At 37.3% G+C, this 25583-nt stretch overlaps 1 protein-coding gene, 1 long non-coding RNA gene and 1 pseudogene across 2 annotated transcripts; 1 reads left to right on the forward strand and 2 right to left on the reverse strand.

Annotated features, from left to right (window-relative positions):
• Positions 1-14443: 14443 nt before the first annotated feature.
• LOC126785159 (uncharacterized) lies at positions 14444-15398 on the forward strand. Its single transcript, XR_007671030.1, has 3 exons — positions 14444-14553; positions 14846-14911; positions 15084-15398. It is a non-coding gene; the product is annotated as an uncharacterized LOC126785159 (long non-coding RNA).
• Positions 15399-15615: 217 nt separating this feature from the next.
• Positions 15616-16445, reverse strand: LOC126785142 (transcription termination factor MTEF1, chloroplastic-like; annotated as a pseudogene).
• Positions 16446-23521: 7076 nt separating this feature from the next.
• Positions 23522-25502, reverse strand: LOC126785137 (UPF0496 protein At4g34320-like). The gene has a single exon (XM_050510749.1). The coding sequence runs from the start codon at positions 24821-24823 to the stop codon at positions 23696-23698; it is 1128 nt and encodes a 375-aa protein (XP_050366706.1). The 5' UTR covers positions 24824-25502; the 3' UTR covers positions 23522-23695.
• Positions 25503-25583: the final 81 nt, after the last annotated feature.

The raw sequence follows: 25583 nt of genomic DNA on the forward strand, positions 1-25583 counted from the left end.
GCCAAATCTAAGCTATTTGTTCAAGGATGGAAAAAAAAACCCCAATTCCTCTCTTTTAGTTCATAACCCGACCTCATTCTCTCAGCCCACTCTTTTTATTATAAGAAGACCAGAAAATCCACCTCACCTCATCTCATTCTCTCCCTCTAATTGACAACGCTAAGAGCATCACGCCCCTTCACCGAACCACCGAGCTAGCACCGCTATCTTAGTTTTCTGTCTGACAAAGATTCAAGTATGCAATCTCACCTTTTTCTTTCTCTTTACAACTATGTGTATTGATTATCTAAGTAGCTACATCTTGCCTCTGATAAAAGTGGAAACCGACAAGGGTCATCATTTGGCCCGTGGGTAGCCTAGCCCAAGGCCCGGCCCGGTCAAAGCTCAGTCAAAGTTCGGTCTTATGGGTATAAGGCCGGGTAGAGGCCGAGGGTTCAAAGTCTCGGCCCGTTGGAGCCCATAAGGCCGAAGCCCAGCCCGACCCCGCCCCGCCCTAAAAAGCCCACATTTTTAAAAATTAATTATTTTATGTGTATTTATTTGTTGTATATGTTAATTAGTTAAATTATTTTGTTATATATCTTATCTTTTTACTATATTTAATTAAATAATTACCATATTCTATTTTTTCTTTATTTTTTATTTAAAAATATACATTACACATAAAGCCCAGTCCGAGCCGGCCCGGAAAAGCCTCTAAGGCCCAGGCCCGTGGGCCTCGATTTTATGTGTAAGCCCGGCCCATTGCCAACCCTTAGAAACAGTGAAGAGAAGCTGAAGCTATGTCGCCATCAAACTCGTACAGACCACTTTGACTTCAATTTCGAGATAGACTCAATCTTTCCTTATTTCCCAATTCAATTCTACCTTGAAATTCACCGGCTTGTAGCATGTCTTGTTTTACTTATTCATCTATGCCCACCATTATTAAATTTATGGTTGTAACTATATGCATATTAGTGTTTTAAGTCTAACAATATGCATGGTTGTTAACGAATTATCTTAAAGGTTTATCATCCACATATTTTATGTGTAAATTAAATTACATGATATGAGTACAAAACCAAAGATTATATGCATAACAACTAATCGTTAACTTAGTGAATGAGATTAACTTACCATCTTCATGAACAACCACACGGTGATCCATTGTGCCTTAATCCGACGTCACAAGGTGCTAGGCAAAGTTTTTTGTTAGTCACTACTCTCTGCTTTCTCAATGGACAGAAACTCACGCAAATAACTCGTAGTGATAACATGGACGTTTACCATCTATATATAGAGAATCTTTAACCCTTAAGAGTCATTCCATTAAAGACATCTTGTAAGTTAAGTCATCTTATTTAGATTCCTGATTCAATACTGATTTGTAGTCTTGCTTCTAGACTTAAATTAGGATTCCTTACCATAATGATATAATACACGAAATCATTAGGAACTAGATTTGATACTATCTTTGTTTCCATGTAGAAATAGATTATGACATTAAACATGATAATCATATAATATGTGATATGTCCAAAATTGATCTAACAATCTCCCACTTGGACAATCACTTCCGGTTTATGAAAATCAAGTTCTTGTAATGTCAGAAACTATACTACCTACTGTAGTGCGTGCCAAAAACAATTGAATCAAAAATCTCATCACAACATGGTCACTTTGCAGTTACTTATGTAGAACAAGAAACGAGTTACACTTTAACAAAAATGCAGAGTTTCTTTGCTACAACATAAGCTCATGCAAAATACATATGTCCAAACCCTCAGTATTGAGATATATAATGTGTATTAACAAGTATAGAATATATATACATCAAGTTCTACCGTATGTTCTAAAACCAGAACTTCAAGCAATATACTGGACACCAATGACTTTATAACTTGCTTGAACCATATCATCATGTTAGACATGATTAAAGTCATCTGATATGCAAGTATATATACAACTGTAACTTATTTGTGTAAGTTTTTCAGAAACTAATGTAAAGCTGCAGCATGACATAACAATTCTGAAATACCTCAAGACTTTATTTAAAACAAAGAAAACTGTTATCACAAGGATAATTAAAACAAGAACTCAAAACTTGTAAATTTTAGTTTGCTCCTACTGGACTTAGCTCCCACTGACCTCAAGCATCTAAGTTAGGCAAAATGCCTATGCTCTCTATGTGTTTATTGAACACTTTAACTGGTAATGCTTTTGTGAAAGGATCAGCTAGTTGTGAGTTTGTATCTATGCTTAGAACCACTAACTCACCCCTTTTAACCCTCTCCCTAACACTGTAATACTTTAAATCTATATGCTTGGAATTGCTAGATCTCTTATTGTTCTTGCAGAAGTACACAGCTGCCTCATTGTCACAAAAGACTTCCAATTTGTCTTCCACAATGTGACTGAGTACTTGAGTTTGCTGTAGAAAATTTCTTATCCATACCCCTTCATACACTGCTTCATATACTGCTATGTACTCAGCTTGCATGGTTGAGGTTGCGATCAATGCCTGCTTCATGGTTTTCCAAGCAATAGCTCCTCCTGCTAGCATGTACACGTATCCACAAGTGGACTTCTTTGAATCAGGGTAATTCCCTGTAAAATCAGAATCTGAAAATCCAATAACCTTCAAATCCTTGACTTGCCTGTAAACTAGCATGTGATTCTTTGTCTTCTGTAAATACCTCAACACCTTTTTCCCTGCAACTCAGTGTTCATAACCTGGATTATATTGAAACCTTGATAACATCCCAACTGCAAAAGCTAAGTCAGGTCTTGTGCAAACTTGAGCATACATGAGGCTTCCAACTAATCTTGCATAAGGCTTTGACTTCATGTTCTCCTTCTGAGTTTCAGTTTGTGGCTGTTGACCTTTCGTGAGCTTGTCACCTTTAGACATTGGAACTTCTCCTCCAGAGCACTGTTCCATACTAAATCTCTTCAGAACTTTAGAAATGTAATTTTCTTAGGACAATCCCAACAGTTTATGTGCTCTATCTCTTTTAATCTCAATCCCTAGTACATATGATGCTTCACCTAGATCTTTCATGTCAAAATTCTCTGACATAAAGCTTTCGGTATCTTTTAGCAGTTTTAGATTGCTGCTAGCCAAAAGTATATCATCAACATATAATACTAATAAAATAAATTTATCTCCAATTGTTTTTAAATAAACACACTCATCAACTAGATTTTCAGTGAAGCTAAAAGAGGAAATCACTGAGTCAAATTTCTTGTACCACTGCCTGGAAGCTTGCTTGAGTCCATAAATTGATTTCTTCAGCTTGCAGACCAAATTCTCATTCCCTGCTTCAATAAATCCTTCTGGTTGTTTCATGTAGATCACTTCATCAAGCTCTCCATTTAAGAAAGTTGTCTTGACATCCATTTGGTGTAGCTCCATACATAGTGTGCAACTAACGTCATAATAATCCTAAAAGAATCTTTACAAGAAACTGGAGAAAAAGTCTCAGTGTAGTCTATGCCTTCTTTCTACGTAAATCCTTTTGCAACTAACCTTGCCTTGTGTCTTTCAATGTTTCCTGTTGCATCTTTCTTGATTTTGTAAACCCACTTGCAGCCAATTGCTTTTTGTCTTGGATCAGCTTCAACTAATTCCCAAACCCCATTTTTCTCCATTGACTCAATTTCAGATTGCATAGCTTCTTGCCACTTCTCTGACTCAACACATTCTGTAGTTTGAAAAAAAATTGTTGGATCATTGTCTTCTGCACAATCTTCTACTACGTCTGCCTCAGTTAGATAACTGACAATGTAAGGACAATTTTCCACCCCAAATTTTTCTTTTCTAGCTCTTTCGGATCTTCTAAGCATAGGATTTTGAGGAAGAGCTGGAATTAGATTATTTTGAGGTTGTGGAGGTTGTGGAATTAGATTAGGTTCTGCTATAGGTGCAATTGCAGTAATGGGAGGATTCTGAACAACTATATTGTTTTCTGGATTGTCAATTTGCATTCCTTGATCAATTTCATAATCATCTGCATCTTGATTTTCTCTAATGATGTCATCTGCTAATTCATTATCTAAAGGTAATGTATTTGCTAAATCCTCATCAATCACAAGTTCTTCAAAGTCTGAGGATAAATCCTCATAAATTGTATTGTAAATTTTCTCATTTATGAATTTTACTTGATGAGTTTCAAAAATTATGGGTGAGTGTTTAGCAGAATATAGCTTGTAACCTTTAGATTTATCTGGATAACCTATGAAATAGCAGCTAACAAACTTTTCATCAAGCTTGCTCATTTTTGGATTATAAATCCGAGTTTCTGCTTGACAACCCCATACATGACAATGAAAAAAACTTGGTTTTCTACCACACCATAATTCAAAAGAAGTTTTCTCTATAGCTTTACTTGGTGTTCTGTTGCAAATATAATTTGCAGTTTTTAAAGCCTCTCCCCATAAGAATTTTGGCAACCCAGTGGTACACATCATACACCTAACCATATTTAGAAGGGTTCTATTCTTTCTCTCTGCAACACCATTTTGTTGGGGATTATAGGGTGTTGTATATTGAGCTTTAATTCCATGCTCTTGCAAATACAAGGCAAAAAGACCTTTTTGTTGACCTTTTTCTGTATATTTTCCATAAAATTCCCCACATCTATCTGATCTTACTGTTTTGATTTTTCTCTCTAGTTGATTCTCTACCTCAGCCTTATAGATTTGAAAGGCTTTATGTGCTTGTGATTTTTCTAAGAGTAGAGAAACATAACCGTATCTAGAGAAATCATCAATGAATGTAATGAAATACACATTTCCACAAATAGTTTGATGTTTAAATGGACCACAGATATCATTGTGTATGAGTTCCAACAACTCTTTACTTCTTACTGCAGTCTTTTTCCGTTTGTTTGTCATCTTATCCTTAAAACATTCAATACAATCATGATGGTCTGAAAAGTCTAATTCGTTTAAAATGTTGTTCTTTACTAATAGTTTCAGTCTCTCTTTGGATACATGGCCTAATCTTCTATGCCATAAATATGCAGATTTTTCATTGTTCCTGGTTCTCTTAACACCAGTTAAGGTGCTAGTACTTTTAGTGTTATATGTTTTAACAAAAGAAATATCTTGTTGAAATATTGAACAATTTAACTTTATATGATCATCCAATATCACACCAGAACCAATTTGCTCTTTATTTCGAAAAATAAGAATTCCTTTATTGTCAATCAAAAAACTACACCCAGATTTAACCAATTGAGAAACTGAAACTAAATTCCTTCTCATGGAAGGTACATAATAAACGTTATTCAGGATAAGAAATTTTCCAGATCCTAAATCAAGCCTAAGACATCCTGCAGCTTTTACTGCCACCTTCATCCTGTTTCCAACACGCAAGCTAACATCCTCACTTCTTGGAGTCCTGGTCTTTTTGAACCCCTGTAAGGAATTAGTTATGTGAATAGGAGACCCGGAATCAATCCACCAAGATTGTGGATTGACATTAACAAGATTAACTTCTAAAGAAAAAACTGTATTAGAAATAATCTTACATTTTTTAGCTAGCCAAGCCTTATAGCCAGTACAATCCTTTTTCATGTGACCTACTTTCTTACAAAAGTAGCACTTGAATCTGAATGGTTTGTTATCCTTTGGCCATGTGGTTGCTGATGTCTTAGAGATGATCTTGTTAGGCTTAAGCTTGTTCTGTGGATGTGACTTTCTTTTCTTAGGCTTTTCAAGCAGGTAAATGGTTAAGGTTTGCTTCTTAATCCTCTCCTCCTCATCAGAACAGATGGCTATTAGTTCATCTAGAGTCCAGTTTTCCTTTTGAGCATTATAGCTAGTCCTGAGATGGTCAAAACTGCTTGGGAGTGTGTCCAGTGCATGATGCACCAGCAAGGTGTCTTGTACTCCCACTATCATCTCTTTAAGCCTATTGTTGATATCAATCAACTTTAATAAATGCTCCCTGACTCATCCAGTTCCTGAGTATTGCAGGCTATGATATTCCTTGTTTAGCCTAGCTATCTCAGCTTTCTCACTCTCCTTGAACTTAGCTGACACGGCCTCCAGAAAATCAGTAGCAAATTTCGGCTCAGCCACGCATCCTCTAATGCTTTTAGACATAGACTGCCTAATAACATTCTTAGCCATCATGTTTGAATGCATCCACTTCTTATAGTTAGCTTTGACTGTGGTTTTATCATCTTCTGTTGGGGTTTCAGGTCTATCCTCTTGAAAACAATAGCCAATCTTATCATCCATGGTGATATAAGTTTCTACATAATCCTTTCAAGCTCTAAAGTTTGACCCAGTAAGCATTACAACACTATTGAAGGTGAGGTATGTGCTACCTAAAGAGCAAAAGAAAATTTTATGAGTTCTTAGTTTTCAGTGTTTTCTGTTTTGTCATACAATGTCAATCAAGACAAGCATAAAACAAAAAATACCATAAAACAACACAGTCATATACTTGCATGTAATTCAATCCATAACTTTAATCAACATTAAGCAATACTTTTGAGCAATTACTTAACATTCTATAATTCTTTTCAATAAGCCACACAAGATAAAAACATGTTATCCAAAGAATCAAATCAACATCTTTAGACAGAAGATCTAATTCCAAGTATCCGAATTTATTTTCATCAAATATGCTTATTGTTGTCTGTATTCTAAAATCATATTTTAACCACTTGTTTGGAAGAATAAAATATGAATTTAAAAACACAGAATACAACTTTTCAATTTGTTATCTTGAAACTTCCCTGCAGATATTAAAGAAGAATGCTTTGTGCAATATGTTCAATTATACCAACAGGAAACCACAAACCAATTTTGAGTTTATAACTTTGTTTTCTACCCAGATAATCTTTATAAGAAAACTAAGCTCTGTGCCATGTAAACCTTTTACAATGTATAAAATTGGGAGATTTTAAACTTCTGCATACATTGTCCATCAATTACAGCACACACATAGAATGCAATCATTCAATTCAACCATAGAGTATATATTTGCATAGAAAATTAAATTTCCCAGCCATACAGGAACCACACGCTAACCACAATCCAAGTCTCTAAGCTACTTTTATATGCACGCTGGGTGTGCTCTAGGGTTCTTATGTATATACATATACATATATATACTTCATATAATCTGGTTAAATTGAAATCAGAAAACCTTTAAGAAAAACCTGTTTTGCTTTTTCCCCAAATTTGCTGCAGTTTTTGTAGCGGAAGCATAGAACAAATTTTTTTTTTGAATCAGCAGCAATTTTCTTTGGTCTTCTTAATCCGTAAAAATTTGGGTTATGAATTCCATAAGAGACGTAAAGGTCTCAATCGCTTCCGATCCAGTCGTCTTCCCAAATCCAGAAGCTCAACGTTTTGAAAAACACAACGGCTAAAAAATTTCTGGGTTGTTGTTCTTGAGTTCGGATTGGGTTGAGACCGGATCCGCGTGTTTGCACCTGGTTCGACCCATAAAGCAAAATTAATCAGTAGTAACGTTCGCGACCAGCAGTCACGCTCGCGACCCACAGTGACGCTCGCGATCCTCAGTGACGTTCGCTACCATCTCCTTTTTTTTTTTTTGTTAAAATCTAAAACCGATTTTTAGTTATGCAAAACTGAAATTTTTTTTGCTCATAAGTGCTCTGATACCATATGTAAATTAAATTACATGATATGAGTACAAAACCAAAGATCATATGCATAACAACTAATCGTTAACTTAGTAAATGAGAATAACTTACCATCTTCATGAACGACGACACGGTGATCCATTGTGCCTTAATCCGAAGTCACAAGGTGCTAGGCAAAATCTTCTGTTAGTCACTACTCTCTGCTTTCTCAATGGACAGAAACTCACGCAAATAACTCGTAGTGATAACATGGACGTTTACCATCTATATATAGAGAATCTTTAACCCTTAAGAGTCATTCCATTAAAGACATCTTGTAAGTTAAGTCATTTTATTTAGATTCCTGATTCAATACTGATTTGTAGTCTTGCTTCTAGACTTAAATTAGGATTCCTTACTATAATGATATAATACATGAAATCATTAGGAACTAGATTTGATATTATCTTTGTTTTCATGTAGAAATAGATTATGACATTAAACATGATAATCATATAATATGTGATATGTCCAAAATTGATCTAACATTATGTGCCAAATTGCGCTTCCACAAGTGCACAATGATAGATTATTTGAGGATGAATTTTGTCTTTGATTAAGACATGAACTTCCACCTAAAGTTCACTTATATAAAGACATTAACATGCGATCTCATTTAGTCACTTTTGATGAGCCAGTCTTCCCATCGTTAGCGGGAGAGAAGAACAAGTGTTCAAGTTAAATGACTTGGTATTGTTGTAGTTTATCTCATTGTGCCTCATCATGTTCCTAATAGTCTCATAAATTGAAGTGACGAGATCACATATACATGTTGCATTGAGCGGAATATTGCTCAAGTACAACTATGCTTGTAAGGATTGATCTCCGAAAAGTGGACATGTAGTCACCCATTGTTGGTAACGTGGTGACTCCACAAATGTGGTAGGTGGTGTCACTAGGCCGTGGGTCTGGCAAAAGTATAGGGAGACCACTTGGTTCGATAACACTTGTTGAATGTGAGTAATGACACAACTTGATTTATGATATGCATGTGCATGTACTTGTTGTATTATACTCGACTCGACATCTCATTAGGTTTAAGATCATAAAGCCAAACTGATGGCCGAGTGCGCCCACATGATGTCAGTGCTTGATCATAGCACGTTATGACGTTAAACCTATATCCCAACAAAAAAGAGACCTAAATGAAGCGATGTCAGAATCTGTCCAGATTCATGGGTTAACTTCCATGGAACCTATAGGGCAGCTCGCTCGTTGGAAAATTGTGAATTTAGTATCATTGGAAATATTTGTGTCTAATTTCCAAAGACATCAACCATTTGATCATATTCAGTATATTCAGTGAGTTTTAGTTGTTTTAGCAAAACTTTGTGATTTGTCCCGAATTTGCAACTGAGTCAATTTCGACAAAACTTTGTGATCAACTTAGAACGACATATCACTGGAAAGCCACGTGTGTCTAGAACCTACAATAGTTTATCTATACCTATTGTATCGAAGAAGTTATGACTGTTTAAGTGCGTGAAGGTCATATCACGCGTGAATCTAATTTTATTACAAACTCTTGTTTTTAGTTGTTATGCAGTTCTCTTTCTTTTAATTCATGTATGGATAAGTATACATGTCTAATTTAAGAATATTGGCTAGATTTGATATTCAAATCATTGACTCATTGCTACTTCTAAAGAATGTTTGTATATGCTATTTATTTAAACTCCGAGATTGAGTTACCGATCAAGGGAAGTTGTTTTATAGATGTAATAACCCAAATTTTCAATACCATTTCTTTTAATTTATCAGAAATTAAGGGAATGCTAATTTGATTAAATTCACATTTTACGCCTTTTATTTTGTCGTTGTTCGAAGTAGAAATTGGTTTCAAGAGCCAAAGGTGTGTTATTTGATTAAGTTCATTTGACCCAAGAGTCGACTTTTAATCCGTCACTCTTTTCAGGAAACTTTCTTCACGAAAGTCGTAGAATTCGTCAATACGAATTCGTAGACGTGCAGCACGCTTTAATTGGATGTCGTATGTGGAAGTTGTTAGTAACAGAAGTTTGGTTTTCGATTTTGGAAATAATATAAAAGGAAGGAGATGAGATTAGAAATCAGAAAATCAGTTTTTTTTCCAAAAAATCAGCTCGAGTAATGTTCACTTGACCCAAAAAATCTTCTCCGGCCGATTTCTCCACCATCCGACGTCGCCTCGGGTCGTGCCACCTATCAAACTGGCGGACTCGACGATCTCCATCTTTTGGGCTATGCCTTGCACTCCGGCGACAACCACACACGGTGCAGTAACTGCCGGAAGTTTCAGCTGTGTCGGCGCCGCCTCCTCCGGCCACCAGAGCTCGAGATTCTTGGGGAGTTTTGCTTGTCTCAGTCCCAACAACATTCCCACAAAAGGAATCGAGCCAAATCGAAGTGTAAGTACCCGAATCAAGAATTTCAATTTCTAGGGTATGTCAATAGTGCCGAATTTATGTTCTTCGTCGTTTGGACTGTTTAGGCTTGGATTTAGACCTTGGTGTCAACTAGAAAGTTGTTGGAAATGTTGTTTAGGTTGTGGTGGTGAAATTTGGTGATGATTGGTGGCGGTCGGTGAACAGTGACGCCGCAGGAATAGTATTGTGAATAATGTTCTACAACAGTAAATGTGAACAGTGTTTTGGTAAAACAGTAACATTGAACAGTGTCATGACAAACAGTAACTGTGACCAGTGTTTTAGTAAAAAAACTGTGATTAGTAAATCATGAACAGTGTTCTGTGAACAATGTTTTATGAACAACATTTAGTTGTACTGGAATCGTCACCTGATATTTTAAGTATCATTTTCTAAGCATTTATCATGCTAATAGGTGACTGACGAAACAAGTGAAGAAATTACTTTCAGTGTCGTGGAAGTTTCACGCAGGAAGGAATGTGAGTAAAAACTCACATATTTACGAATCTACCCTTGCGGTGATTTCAAGATTTTTGCAAGAGTTTTAAATATTGAAATACGACATGTATATGATATAGTGAAATATATATATTTGTATAAATCGTAAATAAGTACAAATATATATAGGTTGCTATATTATATACTGTCATGAATTCATTGTGAATATGTCATTTCGATGACGAGAATTATATATGGAGCATGTGATTTAATTTGTACAATATGAGGTGTGATTATTGTACGAGGTTTTAACATGGTGTTTATTAAACGTTTTGTCTTCGGACGTGTTTATGAAATATGACATGTATATGATATAGCGGATTATATATATATTGTATAAATGGTAAATAGGTACATATATATATATATAATTTGCTATATAATGTACTGTTATGATTTTATCGTGATGATGTCATTTTGATGACGAGATTGATATATCGAGCATGTGATTTTGATTTGTACAATATGACGTGTGATTATTGTACGTGATTTTAACATGGAGATTGTTAAAATATTGATTTGTCTTCGGACTTGATTTTTGTACAATATGAGGTGTGATTATTGTACGTGATGTTAACATGGAGATTGTTAAAATGTTGATTTGCCTTCGGACTTGATTTTTGTACAATATGAGGTGTGATTATTGTACGTGATTTTAACATGGAGATTGTTAAAATGTTGATTTGTCTTCGGACTTGATTTTTGTACAATATGAGGTGTGATTATTGTACGTGAATTTAACATGGAGATTGTTAAAATGTTGATTTGTCTTCGGACTTGATTTTTGTACAATATGAGGTGTGATTATTGTACATGATTGGCATGTCTGAATCTAGCATTTGGCCGGGCGAAAGTTACGATACAGTTAGAGCTCTAATCTGTCTGCCGGAGTACTGCATGTGAGGTAACAGGTGGTTATCGGCTCATGAGTACTCATATTTTTGGATGTTGGGTAGTAGGTGGTTGCCCAATATCGGCGGTGTATTACGTGAGGGGTAACAGATGTGTACCAGCGTTCATTAGTACCCGTATTATAAATGCATTTGGGTAACCAGAAGGGTTGCCCCATTTCTCATGAACACTTTCGTTTTCATATTTTGGACAACCAGACGGGCCATCCATCGACTCATGAGTGCATTTATATTTGATGTTTTTGTGGATTTCCGTATATATTGATATGCGAGTTTTATTGTTGTTTTTACTCATACGAGCTGTAAAGCTTACCGGGTTTGTGTTTACAATCCCGGTGCATCAATTCGATGGTGTAGTAGATACTCCGCAGGTGTGGATTAGCGAGAATTGACGGACCGCTCAGAGGACTTGAAGATATTTAGTTCCAGCTTGTGTGAGGATTTTGTGCGACTTTCTTGTGAGGATTATACATTTCCATTTTATGTAATGTTGAATTATAAATTGGGTATGTAATAATTGGTTGTCTGAGTTGAACTCAGTAATGATCCGCTGTGCATTTAAACGATTTCGATTCGTTGAGATTGTTTTAGTGTTGTACGACTTTAATATTTTGAGTTTTTATGCTCGAAATTTTAGGGTCGTTACAGCAGACTTCAGGGGGGTCTATACTACTTGTTATATTCAACTATAGTTGGTGCATCATGCTCTTTTCTCCTTCGACTAAGTTTTTTATTTTACCCAAGAAGATTTTATTTTACTTGGCAAGGTTTTAGTGAGGCAACGGTTTATGCACCATGCATGACACATTAGGATTGCGATACTAGGGCGAGTGTTGTAGGAGAATTACTCTCCGTACTTTCTGGTGTATTTTGTCCTAATTAGTATAAGTTAGTTTAAATAAGGAATGATATATAATCAATGATTTTTCAAGATACTTGATGTACTGCCTATGTAAAGGCCCCTTATTAATGAATAAATAAGATTATTCTCCCTATTTTGATTTGTATTACATTACATTCTCCTAGAATAAAGATAATAATTTTTTGGAAATCCCTTTAGGTCCCATCGAATATATAAGTGATAATTAATTTAATAAAATTTAGAGAACAAGTTTCGTGGGGTTAGAATAACCCTAGAGAGAGCGTCAAGAGGAGATTTGCACAGCTTGTCTGGCGGCACGCCATTGGGCGGTGTTGTCGGATGAGATTGAAGTGGACTTTGTGTTCGATGGTGACGAGGTTAGCCGGAGCAAGGTTGTTGGGATTTGGTGGTCCATCTCATATGGAAGGAGGGGCTAACAGGGAGGTGATGTGATGTCCCGAGGCAAGTTGAGATCTCTGAGAGTAGAGCATTGATGGCGGGGCGGTGGTTCACCCTGGCAAGGGTGCGTATGGTGGGCGATTAGATCTCTTGGATCTGTTGTTCATCGACCAACTTGGTCTTGTTTTCAAGCTCTCGTCGACGGCTTGGATCCTGGAGAAGGTTCTTGGTCTCTAGGCGACAAGTTTGGTGGGTTACAGCGAGGTTGGCGGTCACCAGGTGGTGGTGCTGGCGAGGTGGTGGCGCTGGACTCTTGCAGGCTTACGTTTCGGTGGGGCCCAATGTTGTTTGGTTCTGGCATTGGGCCTAGGTCCTTGTTGTTTTCTTTTTCTTTTTTAGGCTAAGTCTGTTATTGGACTTGGGGCATTTTTAACTTAGTTATGGGCAGTAGCCTTTAGTTAGGATTTTTAGTGCTCCTGGGGTAGCCATATGCATAGGGTGGTCCTAATAGTGACAAATAAGCGAGCTGGTCACGCAAGCATCTTATTTTTGGTAACTGGTGAACTTTTTATTTTTTTGAGGTTCCATGCTAGGGTATGGTGAACTTAGTTCCTTAGTTAAGGTTTTCCTGGTTTTGATGCTTTGCTTAGTTCTAACTCATGCCTTGGCCCCCAAGGAGATGCACTAGGTTGTTGTATCAATCTCTCTTTCTTGAGTTCTATTGAATGATAATATTGTCGAGTTTCAAAAAAAATGTTAAAATAATTAATAATTGACCAAATATTTAAAAGAAATAATGAATAAATTTCATAATATAAATTAAGGAAAGTAATTATACAATTTTGAAGTTATTTTAAGGCATGAAATTATGTCAAACTTGAAAAAGGACATAACTTGGGTGACCAGCCCGGTCACCTATAAATGACCAGCTCCAGTAATAAGATGACACGTGTCTTTTATCAATTAAGATGTTTAAATCATTTCAAAGAGCTAACTGGAGACTAACGGAGCTTTAAAATAACTAGGAGTCTAGCATCAGTTAACCATTATTGTTGTTATATCAAAGGATTTCCTTTTGTTTTCTTTCACACACCTATACAACATTTGTCCAGCACTTAACAAAACTTAGAGCTAATGCCAACATATAATAGTGGTGAAACAGCCTGGGAGTTGGTAAATAATTGAATATAAGTCTAAAATTTGTGTCATGAATGTTTCTTCTTCCATGGAATAATGAGTTACATAATTCCATCTCTATGTCAGAAGATACAAAATCTCATCTCCTGCAAAATTCAAATAACAAATAGCACATCTAATAGCTTAAACACGCTCAATAGACAAAATGATATCGTCCACAATCGCAGCTATTGTAAATGGTTGGGTTGGTTTCTTTATTTCTGGAAGATAATTTTTTTTATTGTATATTAGCCTTTCAATCGCAGCTGGCCAGCGGTAATATGAATAGTTTTGTCTTGACTGATAAAAAAAATTGAATAGCTTGGACGTCTAATATGTTTCTGTATATGCTTAGGCAGTATTTATGTATATTCCATAACAGATGAAAGTCTGAATAGCTTTGATGTTTAATATGTTTTTCTATCTATATGCATAGGTAGCTTTTATATATGTCCGTAATAGATGTAAATATCGAGTTTCTCAATGGGTGCAAATATCAGTGACCCTGTTATAACTGTAATGCTGTACTGTAGTTGATGTAGTTTGACATTGACCTTTAAGTTTTCTGCTTTGTGTTCTGCAGTTACGCTGTTTTGTTGATTGATAATAAGGACCAAGAAGGTCAATCACAGGTTCGTTGAGCTGCACTTCCGGTATAAGATGTTATATTATCAGTCTATTGCCTTCTCTTTAATTGTTCAATTCTTTTCCCAATTACTTGTGTCCTCCCTCAAAAAATCTATGTGTGTGCTTGTATCATATAATATAAGATGTTATATTTTCAGTCTATTGCCTTCTCTCTAATTGTTCAATTCTTTTCCCAATTACTTGTGTCCTCCCTCAAAAAATCTATGTGTGTGCTTGTATCATATAATTCAATCAAAGATCTCGAGATCTCGAGTCCCGAGTTTAGTGAGTTATGATAATGAATAATGATTTATGCAGATTGCCGAGGAGGAAAATCTGGAGATTGATGCAAAATTCTGAGCCTTAGTTGCCATTGGATCATGGGTATGTGCTGAATACCGTTTCTTATTTTGGGATGATTGGTTTTGTTGTGAATAAGTGGTCAGCATCTGTCTTGTGTTCTTCTTCACCCCATTACTTGTTTGTTCCCCAATTATCATATTTAACATTACTTATGTTATGATTGTTATTTTCTTTTGGCTTTTGTCTGCAACAGATTTGAATTTTGAAATTTACATCATAGTTAGAATGGTGAAAAGGATGCAATGGTTGAGGGTCGCACTTTGACAAGCCAGCCACTTTTCTTTTCGACAGTTTTAGCAGAATATATGAGAATATTTTTACTAGGGCGTCAATTGTAGCATTCAAACTTGGTGAATGAGAGCAGAAAACATGTTATCAAGGCCTCAAATTGTATCTTCTCCAAAAAAAGAAAAAAAATGTCCTAGATTGTACCATTTAAGTTCATGAGTAACTAATGGAATGAATCAAAGCATGTAACAGAATGTATCGCTTGTCATGAATTACTATGTACAGATGATCTGATGCAATCATCTTATGCGCATTTGGCTGTTGCATCCGGCGGTGAAGTAGATCAAACTAAGAAACCATGGAAGGTCTTGAGTCGATTCTCGTCTCCGGTCTCACATTCCGAGTAGCTTTACATCATCCTACTATATTACTACTATATTACAGATGATATAATGCAATCACCTTAAGAATGCCTTGTATACAAATTCGTTGATATGTTATTTCCATTTTGCATAAAACCTCTAGTCACTCCACAACATCCTATTCAAAGGAATCCTCACATTCCTCTCCCTCAAATGCAAATGCCTTGACGCTATTTTCTTTTCTGGAGGGTTCTTGTGGGAACTTCTTCAACTCCTCCAGACTTTTCTCCATCTCCTCCACCAAATACTCAAACTTCGGCATCAGAATCCCCTCCACGCTGTACCCGAATATAGCCGGCAGCCTCTCACACACTTCTCCGCCTCATTGTACGAAAATCCTAAGCTCCTCAGGAACCTCACCTTCGCTCTCAGCTTCTCCACCCTTGTGTTCAACAAATGCGCATTTAAGTTCGTTGGCGTGCTCATCTTCTCGACTCCCACCTGTCTTAGGAATTGCAGCGTCGGACGGAGGCAGAACTCGACGTCAGAGAACAGGAGGTCGGGGCAGCGGAGGATGAGGCCGCACGACTGTTCGGGTGAGGCGGAGAGCTCGTTGGCTAAGAAGTTGAAGACGGGGATGACGTCGGTAGGGTCGAAGTTGGAGGAGAAGAGGTTGGGGACTGGAAGGCGAGTCTTTGGAAGTCAGAGTCAGAAAAGCCTTTGGACTTGAGGAAGTTGACGGTGGAGAAGTGGTGCTCAGCAGCGTCTGGGAGCGGTAGCTTGTTGGGTTTTGTGTCTGGTGAGATGATGCTGAGGGTTTTGAGGTGGCGGAGGTTTTCACGGTAAGAAGTGCGGAACTTGATGACGTGATGAGGATTTGAATTTGGATGAGGGGAAGAGATTAAGTACGACGAGGAAGAAGATGATGGAGTAGGGAGGAGGGAGAGAGAGTGAAGCAGAGGCATTGTGGAGTTTAAGGTGATCACTGATCGAGATGTGACCAACTTTGGGCGGTCGTTATTGTTAGAACAATAGTGATATATTGCGTATATAATTTAATAAATTAAATTATAAATAATTATAAATCATAAACGAATAACACGAAAAGAAATTCAACCAAAATACCGAACGATTGGTGATGGAAGAACTTGTCGAGACGTGTGTGATACCACACTGTCCTTAAGACGTTTACGCCTCCTCTACCGGTGCAAGGGCTTGTCTCCCAGAATATAACGACTAAACGATTCTAGGAAGTTGTACTACTACTAGAACCTTCAACGAACTTGAAAGGTACCTCTTTCTATCACCAGAAAAAAGTTAAGAATTTTGAGAGTGTGAGAGGATTGTGTTTCGAACGGGATGATTTTACAGTGAAATGATGGTGTCTATTTATACAGTGAGGATTTGCAATCAGCAATAAATAAGATGGTTGTTATAGAACTCAAAAGATCATAACATATATGAGTTACATATGTTATAAGCACTGATTTCAATTCTGTTATAATTCTCCATAACACACAATAACTCAGTTGTTACAAAAGAAGAATTTGAACAGTCAAGAGAATTTGAAAAGTCAAAACCGAATTTTCGGAAATGCAAAAAGAATCTGCGTTCCGACCCTCAATTCGGTGTTGCATTCGTGTCCGCATGTCGCACGGGCATATACGAGTTTCCCTTGTGACGTGGGATTTGCACCCCTCATGTGCGTACGCGAGAGGGTATAAGGGGGCTTACACACTTTACAATCCATACACAATAGATTATATATAAAGTCTTTTCAACACTTCTCTTTTCCGATGTGGGACAAACATTTTTCCCTCATTCTAAGTAGCCATCTTTGAGTGACAATTTCTTATTCACCCACAAACCAAATTACACAAACAAACATATGATCTTGTAGCCCTCATTATGGAGAACTAAAATCTATGTTCATCTTTGATTAATTATAAGTTTAACTTAATTAAATTAATAAATTAAAATTTTGGTTTTAAATGGTTTTTCTAACCATTTTCCAACAATTCCCCACATGAATGAAATTGGCCACCAAAGACTTGATAGACTTTGGTGATATATTTCTACGGTTGAAACATGCATAGGATAGGTAGGTTTGACCCTTTGAACCTTCCCTTATGAAAATATGCTTACTTTACTAACTAAATAGTAGACGCGATGTCTTTAAACTATTCGTCATTTGTGTAAATGATGACATACTTCACATATGAGTCTCCCTGGTACATTTCGGTTCTCATTTTTGTGCCCATTTTGGCCATGGAACACACGTCTGGTTTTGCAAGTAGTTTGATAAGAGTTATGCCCTCATTAACTCCCCTAGAAGCGGCCCAACTTCTCTCTTGCATAGGTGATCTCTTAATTAAGAGTAACCCGCATTACTCTGCTCGATTTCTCGACGCATAAGAATCATTAAAAGTTTTAGTTTAACCTCATCCTTACGGGTATCACTGTGTTTCATCATAGGAATGGACTTGGGGAACTCCCCACAATGATCCGAACTCATCTCTACAATTTGGTTTTCTCTTTTGAACCTAGATCTTGGGATCTCCAGTCAGCTAGGTTGGGTATCCACTGTAGTGATTTTTAATTTCCAATGGGTTTTAGTCTCATTCCCTTCTATGATTTTTCAACTAACTCTCTGTTTAACCCTTTGGTTAAAGGATCAGCAATATTATCCTTAGACTTTACATAGTCTATAGAGATAACTCTAGTTGAGAGTAGTTGTCAAATGGTATTATGTCTTCGACGAATGTGTCTAGACTTACCATTATACATCTTGCTATGTACCCTGCTAATTGCAGATTGACTATCACAATGTATACCAATCGCAGGCACAGGTTTTGTCCATCTAGGAATGTCCTCTATGAATTGGCATAACCATTTTGCTTCCTCCCCACATTTGTCTAGTGCTACAAACTCAGACTTCATTATGGATCTAGTTATAACTATTTGTTTTGAGGACTTCTAGGACACGGCTGTACCCCCTAGCGTAAATATATATCCGATATTAGACTTTGAGTCTTTCATGTCAGATATCCAGTTCGCATCAGTGAATCCTTCTATAACAGCTGGGTATGATGTGTAGTGCAACCCATAGGTACGAGTATACCTTAGGTATTTGAGTACTCTTCCAATAGCTTGCCAATGCATAGCTCCAGGATAACTCGTGTACCTACTTAGCTTATGAACCGCATAAGCTAGATCTGGTCTTGTACAACTTGTTAAGTACATTAGACTCCCAATTATTCTTGAATACTCTAATTGAGAAACACTTTCACCTTTATTCTTGGACAAATGTAGATTCATATCTACAGGAGTTCTGATAATTCCAAAACCTTCCTTGTCAAATTTCCCAAGAATATTGTCCACATAGTGTATTTGACTCAACACAAGCCATTCTGATGTTCTCGTAATTTTAATTCCTAAAATGACATCAGCAAGTCCCAAGTCTTTCATGTCAAACTTAGAATTCAACATGTCTTTAGTGGACTTGATCTTCTTATCGTTGCTCCCAACGATAAGCATATCATCCACATACAGACATAGAATGATATATCCATTTTCAGTGTCTTTGACATATACACACTTATCACCTTCATTTATTCTAAATTCACTGGTGATCATGGCATTAACAAATTTCTCATGCCATTGTTTTGGTGCTTGTTTTAAGCCATATAATGACTTAACCAATCTGCACACCTTCTTACTCTGAGAAGGAGGAGAAAAACCTTCTGGCTGTTCCATGTAGATTTCTTCTTCTACATCTCCATTTAGGAAAGCCGTCTTTACATCCATTTGGTGTACTTCAAGTTTGTGCAATGCTGTAATTGCAAGTACCATCCGTATGGATGTTATTCTCGTCACAGGAGAATAAGTGTCAAAATAATCCAAACCCTCATTTTGCTTATAGCCTTTAATAACAAATCTAGCCTTGTATTTGTCTATTGACCCATCAGCTTTTAATTTCTTTTTGAAAATCCACTTGGAAGTCAAAGGCTTACACCCAGGTGGCAAATCCATTAATTCCCAAGTGTGATTTTGCATGATAGAGTCAACCTCACTTTTGATTGCTTCTTTCCACAGAGGACCATCAGAAGAGCTTACTGCCTCTTTGAAGGTACGTGGATCACCTTCAACCATATATGACAGGAAGTCAGGTCCATAGGATTTTGCGGTCCTTGCCCTTTTACTTCGTCTAGGTTCAACCTCAGACTCAGATTCGGACTCCGACTCAGATTCTTGATCCTGAGCATCATCAGTTTTAGCTCGGTTGTCTTCACGTGCCTGTTTAGAAGAATTAAATTTCTCTCTAGACTTTCGTGGAAATGCATTTCTCGATTCCATTATCGTATCCTTATGGATTTCAAGAATATTCGAATCGTGGACTAGGAATCGATAAGCCGAACTGTTATGTGCATATCCAATAAAGATGCAATCAACCGTTTTAGGCCCATTCTTCACCTTTTTAGGTTTAGGAATTTTCACTTTTGCCAAACATCCCCAAACTTTTAAGTATTTGTAGGATGGTTTTCTCCCTTTCCATAACTCGTATGGAGTTTTATCTTCTTTCTTTTTGGGCACCTTATTTAAAAGGTAATTTTCCATGAGAATCGCGTCTCCCCACATGTTGGGTGGCATCCCAGAATTGAGTAGCATAGCATTCATCATATCCTTTAGAGTACAATTTTTGCGTTCTGCTACACCATTGGATTGTGTTGAGTATGGAGCAGTCTTTTGATGTATAATCCCATTCTGAGCACAAGTCTCAGCAAATGGTGATTCATACTCACCCCCTCGGTCACTTTTTAGTGCCTTAATTTTCTTGTTGAGTTGGTTCTCAACCTCATTTTTATAGAGAATGAACTTCTCTATAGCCTCACTCTTTCATTTTAGCAAATACACATAGCAATTTTTCGTGCTATCATCTATTAAGGTAATAAAGTATTTATTATTCCCTCTAGATAACGTTGATTTTAAATCACACACATCTGTATGAATCAGATCAAGGGGTTTAGTGTTTCTTTCAACACTTTGGAAAGATGATCTAGTCAGTTTTGTCTCTACACAAGTTCACACTTATGCATGTTAATTGACATATATTATATTCTTCACTACCATAAATTAGGAAGACTCATATAGGTGTAATAACTAGTTTTCGAAAATAAACAATCCACCACCCATGGCTCTACATAATTTCAGTTCTGTTCTACAGATCAATCTAAAAACTTGGCTTGGTCATACCATAGCTCTAAGTCATTTAGTCCCCAGTCATAATCATTGACTTTTTCCATGCTATCCTCTGATATCATACAATAGAGGTTCATGTCAGCAACCTCTTGAGTGACGGCTTCAATCAGGTTTGCCTCCTTCTTTTTGTTCCTCCTTAGTTTGTTGCAATCGACAGACTTGTGACCAGTCTTGTCACAGTTGTAGCACTTGCCTTCAAACCTTGGCTTCTTGGAGATGCCTCCTTTCGGCCCTAGCTTGGACCATTGATACTTGCCTTTCTTGTTTTTGGAACCTTGACCATATTCCATCATGTTTGCCTTGGCAGAGACATCATTGATCCATGCTTTCTTTTCGGATCCTCGGTTGTCTTCTTCAATGCGAAGTCTAATCTCTAGATCCTCCATGGTCATTTCCTTTCACTTGTGCTTCAAATAATTCTTGAAGTCCTTCCAAGCAACTGGTAACTTTCACCTAAATGTATTCCTTCAGCGTGAATCTCATGCAGGATTAGCTGAATCTCCGAGAATTGACTCATCATGGTCTTTGAATCCACCATTTTATAATCAAGGAAGCGGCCCACGATAAACTTCTTGGCGCCGGCATCATCGGTCTTATATTTTTTTCTCCAAGGATTCCCATAGCTCATTTGCCGTTCCCATGCTAATGTACACATTGTACAATGAGTCGGCTAGACCATTCATGATATAATTCCTACATGGTAGTCAGAATTATTCCATGCATTCACAGCAGCAATCTTTGCTTGATCGCCATGGTCATCTTCCTTGACTCAGGAGCATTCTCCGTCAAAAATCTTGCCAGATTCAGAGTGGTCAAATAAAATATCATCTTTTGTTGCCACCTCTTGAAATGCAAACCGTTGAACTTCTTAGGTTTTTCCCCATGGGATACTGAGACAGGTACAACGGGAGCAGTAGGCACAGTTGGCACCAAAGGTCCCTTGCCATTTCCAGAATTTTCTCCGTTAGTCATTTTTAGAAACTGAAACACACACACAAGGTGTAAGTTTACTTGAAAAATTGTAGATAAATATCGAATACAAATTATATAAGCAATATCAAAATAAACGTGTTAAGATTGTTAGAACAACAGTGATATATTGCAAATATAATTTAATAAGCTAAATTATAAATAATTATAAATCAGAAACGAAGAACACGAAAAGAAATTCAACCAAAATACCGAACGATTAGTGATGGAAGAACTAGTCGAGACGTGTGTTATACCACACTGTCCTTAAGACGTTTACGCCTCCTCTACCGGTGCAAGGATGCTTGGCGCTTGTCTCCCAGGATATAACGACTAAACGATTCTAGGAAGTTGCACTACTACTAGAACCTTCAACGAACTCGAAAGGTACCTCTTTCTATCACCAGAGAAAAGCTAAGAATTTTGAGAGTGGGAGAGGATTGTGTTTCGAATGGGATGATTTTACAATGAAATGATGGTGGCTATTTATACAGTGAAGAGTTGCAATCAGCAATAAATAAGATGGTTGTTATAGAACTCAAAAGATCATAACATATATGAGTTACATATGTTATAAGCACTGATTTCAATTCTGTTATAATTCTCCATAACACACAATAACTTAGTTGTTACAAAAGAATAATTTGAACAGTCAAGAGAATTTTGGAAATGCAAAAAGAATCTGCGTTCCCGACCCTCAATTCGGTGTTGCATTCGTGTCCGCAGGTCGCATGGACATACACGAGTTTTCCTTGTGACCTGAGATTTGCACCCCCCCCCCTGCGCGTGCGCGAGAGTGTATAAGGGGGCTTACACACTTTACAATCCATACACAATGGATTCTATATAAAGTTTTTTCAACACTTCTCTTTTCCGAGGTGGGACAAACACATTTCCCTCATTCTAAGTAGCTATCTTTGAGTGACAATTTCTTATTCACCCACAAACCAAATTACACAAACAAACATATGATCTTGTAGCCCTCGTTATGGAGAACTCAAATCTATGTTCATCTTTGATTAATTATAAATTTAACTTAATTAAATTAATCAATTAAAATTTGATTTTAAATAATTTTTCTAACCATTTTCCAACAGTTATTTCAGAAAATGGGGATGAAGAGCATAACAAGTTTAGTGTTTGGACTTTGGACAAAAAAGATGGACAGTTCTAGTATACCATATCGACGATTATTGCAACTGAGAATTTTATGAAAAGTTGACATTTCTGACCAGTAGCTTAAACTCTCAGTGGAGAAAACATATTAAAATCTCATTAATTAGTTTAGAACTAGCAGCAGAGAGACGTTATTTACTTCATCTTGGGAGAAGAAGTCCTCAAGGAATATTTCGCGTTACTTGTTACGAGAAACTACAGAGTAACACAACCGATTTACATTACTTGAACATGTGAAAATGTGAACCTAGAATTATATGTTGAATATTGTTGATTACAGTAACTTAAACATATGATTGCAAAATGGCACTATATCTGGGAAGAAACCCTTTAAACTTGATTCACGGTCCTTGCACTCTCCCGAACTCTATATAGAGCCACTGCAGAAGACCAATAATCTATTGATCAAATATGTTCTCCATCTTTTTTGATCTAGCATGCAGTATTCATAATGTGTCCATACTCCTGATTGCACTCATAGGTTGATATCTAAAAAACATTCAGCACCACATTCTGATAGATATTGACACTAGACAAATAGTTTAGTTACCAACTACGATAATGCACCAACATATCTTGTAACCAATAATTAGACTGAAGACTTAACATAACGTCGAAGGAACTACAAGTCAGGCTGAATGTATACGAGTCTTGGATTATTTCTATACACAACTCCATCCAATTGTCTCGGATTCAAGGTACAAACTAAAAATAAACAAATATGATGAATAGAAAACAGAAAGTCACACAATTTTGGAATCTTCCAACATCAAAGGAGAACCTGGTTGAGCTACAAGGATTGATTGAGTTTTCAGTTGTTGCTATGCTTGATGATCCTCTGCAGTACCACAGTCCTTGCTCTTCGAATATCTCGGCTGCACATATCAGCTTGAGATCCTAATTCCTCCACATTCTTCATAAATACTCCCAACTTCTTCTTAATCTCGTCTATTGCAATCCTAACTGCTTCTTGCTCAATAGCAAAGCTTGCATCATCTATGAGCGACTGAATTTCAATTTCCAATCGGTCAATCAGAACTCGAATGCTGTCCAAGTCCTTGATGGCAACATAAGTACCAACTTGCATTGAGCTAATTACTTCCTTCTGACCCTTCATAGCACTTTCATAATTCTTCCACAAAGAGTCTATCCATTTCCCCATTGAACCAATGGGGATAGAAGTCGCTGCAGCAAGAGCTGCTGCAACAGGCGGAGCAGCCATGGCTGCAGCCACAACCGAACAAATCAAGACCGCAGCAAAAGTAGCAACAAATATGATACTTGATACCTTCCTCCAAGCATTGATGTACTTGAGCTTCTTATCCAGCTTGTTCTTTCGGATGTGCAACTTCTCGAGCATTATTAGTTGTTGCCTGTAAACAGTTTGAAACATTTGGAAGAACTCTCCGGTAAAAGGGTCACCAGCTGCCTTAAAATTCTTCAACTCTGCCAATGTCCTCGTGTACCGACTGCCTCCCACCTCAGTCTCCTCCTCGAATTGTTGAAGGGCAACAAGAATGAGCAACTGACTATCACGAGCTCGCTTCAGGCACTTCTCCAATGCAGTACAAAAGTCAAGAGTCTGCAAGCTATTTTCAAAGTACTCCTCAACCAGCTCAAACAATTCCTGATTCTTCCATATGTCTTTCTTGCATTCCAGTATCACCTTCACAACCTCCTGGTTCATCTCCAACAGACATTCTGTAACTTGTTTCAACGAATCAAAAGAGAGAGCTCGAACTTCAACTCCTGCTGCAAGAGTGCTGATGACTTGATTGGTTCGGTTCTGGAGGTTGGTATCAAACGACTGCAAGTCCGCATCAACCTTGCAAGCAGCCTCATATGTGCTCAATTGATCAGTTGTGTACTGAAAAGTGGTCAGGTTTATAGCAGCCGAAGATGTCTCAGCTGCAGTCTTCTTGCTCATATGGCTTCCCATAGCTTCAATTCAGATCTAAACAAACAATCACACAAAGCACAACAAACCCAGATGTCAGCTTACAACCTTAGCGGCTTAGCCAGCCTGCCACCCTTTCTTCCTCACACAGAAGCTAAACAAACGACCATGAATCAGAACCAATAAACAAATGCAGAAGCAGCTCCTTTTCAAACAAAAGCAGAGATTGAACACGCACAAATGAACAACCCAACTTCACAAAAAACCACAAAATCATCCAAAGCTTTAAACTTTTTCCCAAACCCACCTCACAAAACCAGACAAACTATCTAACCTGTAACTTTTACCGAACAGTAGGTGGGTATAAACAAGGAAACTCTTTTCAGATAGAAAGATGGGTTTCTGTTTTTTAAAGCAAAATCAGAGAATTTCAGGGGCTGAGATTATAGCAACGATGAGGGAAAGCTTATAACTTTAGAATGAGAGAGAGCAAAGTGAAGAAAAGGTGGGTTGGGGGGGGGGGGGGGGTTAGATATTGGGGTAATGAAGATAGCTTGCACGCATGAGAGAGAAGAGTGAATTGGGAATGGAAAACGCGGGAAGCAAGGTGGCCCCTCCTGATCTTCTTCCTCGTCCTCTAAACCCCTTTTCTAATATCTCTCTTAAGTTTCAAGGCGCAAAGCAACAGTTACCGAAGGCAAAGGCGGCACCGCAGTTTGATTTCTAGAGAGAAGAGAACACTGAGAGAGGAGGAAAAAGAAGAAGAAGCTTAGGAGCGAAGACAGTTGGGTATGTAGTCATA

Source organism: Argentina anserina, chromosome 2, assembly GCF_933775445.1.
Source record: "Argentina anserina chromosome 2, drPotAnse1.1, whole genome shotgun sequence".
NCBI lineage: Eukaryota > Viridiplantae > Streptophyta > Magnoliopsida > Rosales > Rosaceae > Argentina > Argentina anserina.

Bases quoted from the DNA above. Each gene is read 5' to 3' on its own strand.
- LOC126785137 (XM_050510749.1), bottom strand. From the start codon at position 24,823: ATGGGAAGCCATATGAGCAAGAAGACTGCAGCTGAGACATCTTCGGCT.